Source organism: Parus major, unplaced genomic scaffold (genome assembly GCF_001522545.3).
Source record: "Parus major isolate Abel unplaced genomic scaffold, Parus_major1.1 Scaffold557, whole genome shotgun sequence".
NCBI lineage: Eukaryota > Metazoa > Chordata > Aves > Passeriformes > Paridae > Parus > Parus major.
In genome coordinates, this window is record NW_015379445.1 from 1 (window position 1) to 1,396 (window position 1,396).

A 1,396-nucleotide genomic window follows, 5' to 3' on the forward strand; every position below is an offset into this window, starting at 1 on the left:
GGGCCCCCCTGGACCCCCTCCCTCAGGGTCCCACCTTGGTGACCATGACCACCACGAAGTTTTTCTCGTCGATTCGATACTCCCGGATGGGGACGTCGTCGCTCAGGATCTTCCCGGCGTAGATGAGTTTCTGCCCCGCCACGGGGAAGGCGTCGCTGCCTTTCTCCGCCTCGATTTTCTCCTTCAGCGCCCGCACCTGAGCCCGGGAGAGGGGTCAGGGGACCCCAAAAACACCGCCGGGGGTCTCAGCGCCCCCCGCTCCTCCTCCTCGGTAAAACCGGGGGTTAAACGGGGGAAAATGAGGGGGGAGTGTTGAATATTCACGAGGAATAAAATCGTGATTTAAAAGCGAAAAGGGCGGGGGAAAATAATTTATTTGGGGAACCCCGAAATAAAAGGTGGGGAGTGGAGAGCCCAAAGGGCGGCAGGAAAGAGAGAAGGATCCCCAAAAAATGAAGGGTGGGAGCCGCCCCCCCCCCTTCCATGAGCTTCATCCCCCCCTAAAATTGGGGAGAGGGGCACGCGGAGCCCCCCCCACCCCAAAACGGGGGTCAGGGGTACGGCCCCCTCCTCACCCAGCTCCATCCCGGCCCCGGAGAGCGCCGTGAGGGGCCGGACCCCCCTGAGGGAGTGAGGGGTGAGGGGAGGGGAGGGGGGGCGAGCTCCGGGCCCCGCCCGCGCCCCCTCCCCCCCCACTGCGGGGGGCTCCGCCGCGGCCTCACCGTCTCGTGCGGCTCCATGCGGATCTTGAAGGTTTGCTGCTGCAGCGTCTTGAGCGTCACGGTCACCGCCATGGCGGGACGGGGAGGGGGCGGCGGCGGCTCCTCCCGGCGGCCCCACAACATGCAACTCACGCCGCCGCCATCTTAGGCGGCCCCGCCGCTTCCGCCGCGGCGCCGGAAGTGCGTCACGGCGCCCCGCGCGCGCGCGCGCGCCTCGCTCCCGCCCTTAATCCCCACACCCCCACCGGGGAGGGAGGGGGGGGAAGGGGTGGGGTGAGTGCTTATCACGTGACACCGGAACAGGGGGGGAGTGGTCCTTCCCTGATCACGTGACACCGGAATAAAAGGGGCGGCGCCGGAATAAAGGATCGCGAGTCACGTGACGCGGGAAAACCCGCGCGCGGGGCCCGCCCTCGGTCACGTGACGCGGGCGAAGGGGTTTAAAAGCGCGGGGGGGGCTGGGAACACCCGTCCGCGGTCACGTGACGCGCGCGGCGGCACAAAATGGCGGCGGCCGCAACATGGCGCGGGCGGAGGGGAAAAAAAACCGGGAGGAAATAAAAGAGGAGGGAAGCGGCGGCGGCGCCGGGACGATCGTTAATTTAATAGAAACCGGATCGCGACACCCCCGTACAGTCCCGTGCGACACCGCCGGTGCTTTACCCCCCACACCC

The 1,396-nt window shown here is 67.0% G+C and overlaps 1 protein-coding gene across 1 annotated transcript; it reads right to left on the minus strand.

Annotated features, from left to right (window-relative positions):
- Positions 1 to 6: 6 nt before the first annotated feature.
- Positions 7 to 901, minus strand: RAD23A (RAD23 homolog A, nucleotide excision repair protein). Its single transcript, XM_015616625.3, has 2 exons — positions 723 to 901; positions 7 to 196 (listed from the first exon to the last, which is right to left on the minus strand). The coding sequence occupies exons 1-2, from the start codon at positions 843 to 845 to the stop codon at positions 23 to 25; spliced, it is 297 nt and encodes a 98-aa protein (XP_015472111.1). The 5' UTR covers positions 846 to 901; the 3' UTR covers positions 7 to 22.
- Between the last annotated feature and the right edge of the window lie 495 nt (positions 902 to 1,396).

Coding starts and splice junctions, on each gene's coding strand:
- RAD23A (XM_015616625.3), bottom strand. CDS start 845: ATGTTGTGGGGCCGCCGGGAGGAGCCGCCGCCGCCCCCTCCCCGTCCC. Junction 197..722: donor GCATGGAGCCGCACGAGACG/GTGAGGCCGCGG, acceptor TCCCGGGCTCAG/GTGCGGGCGCTGAAGGAGAA.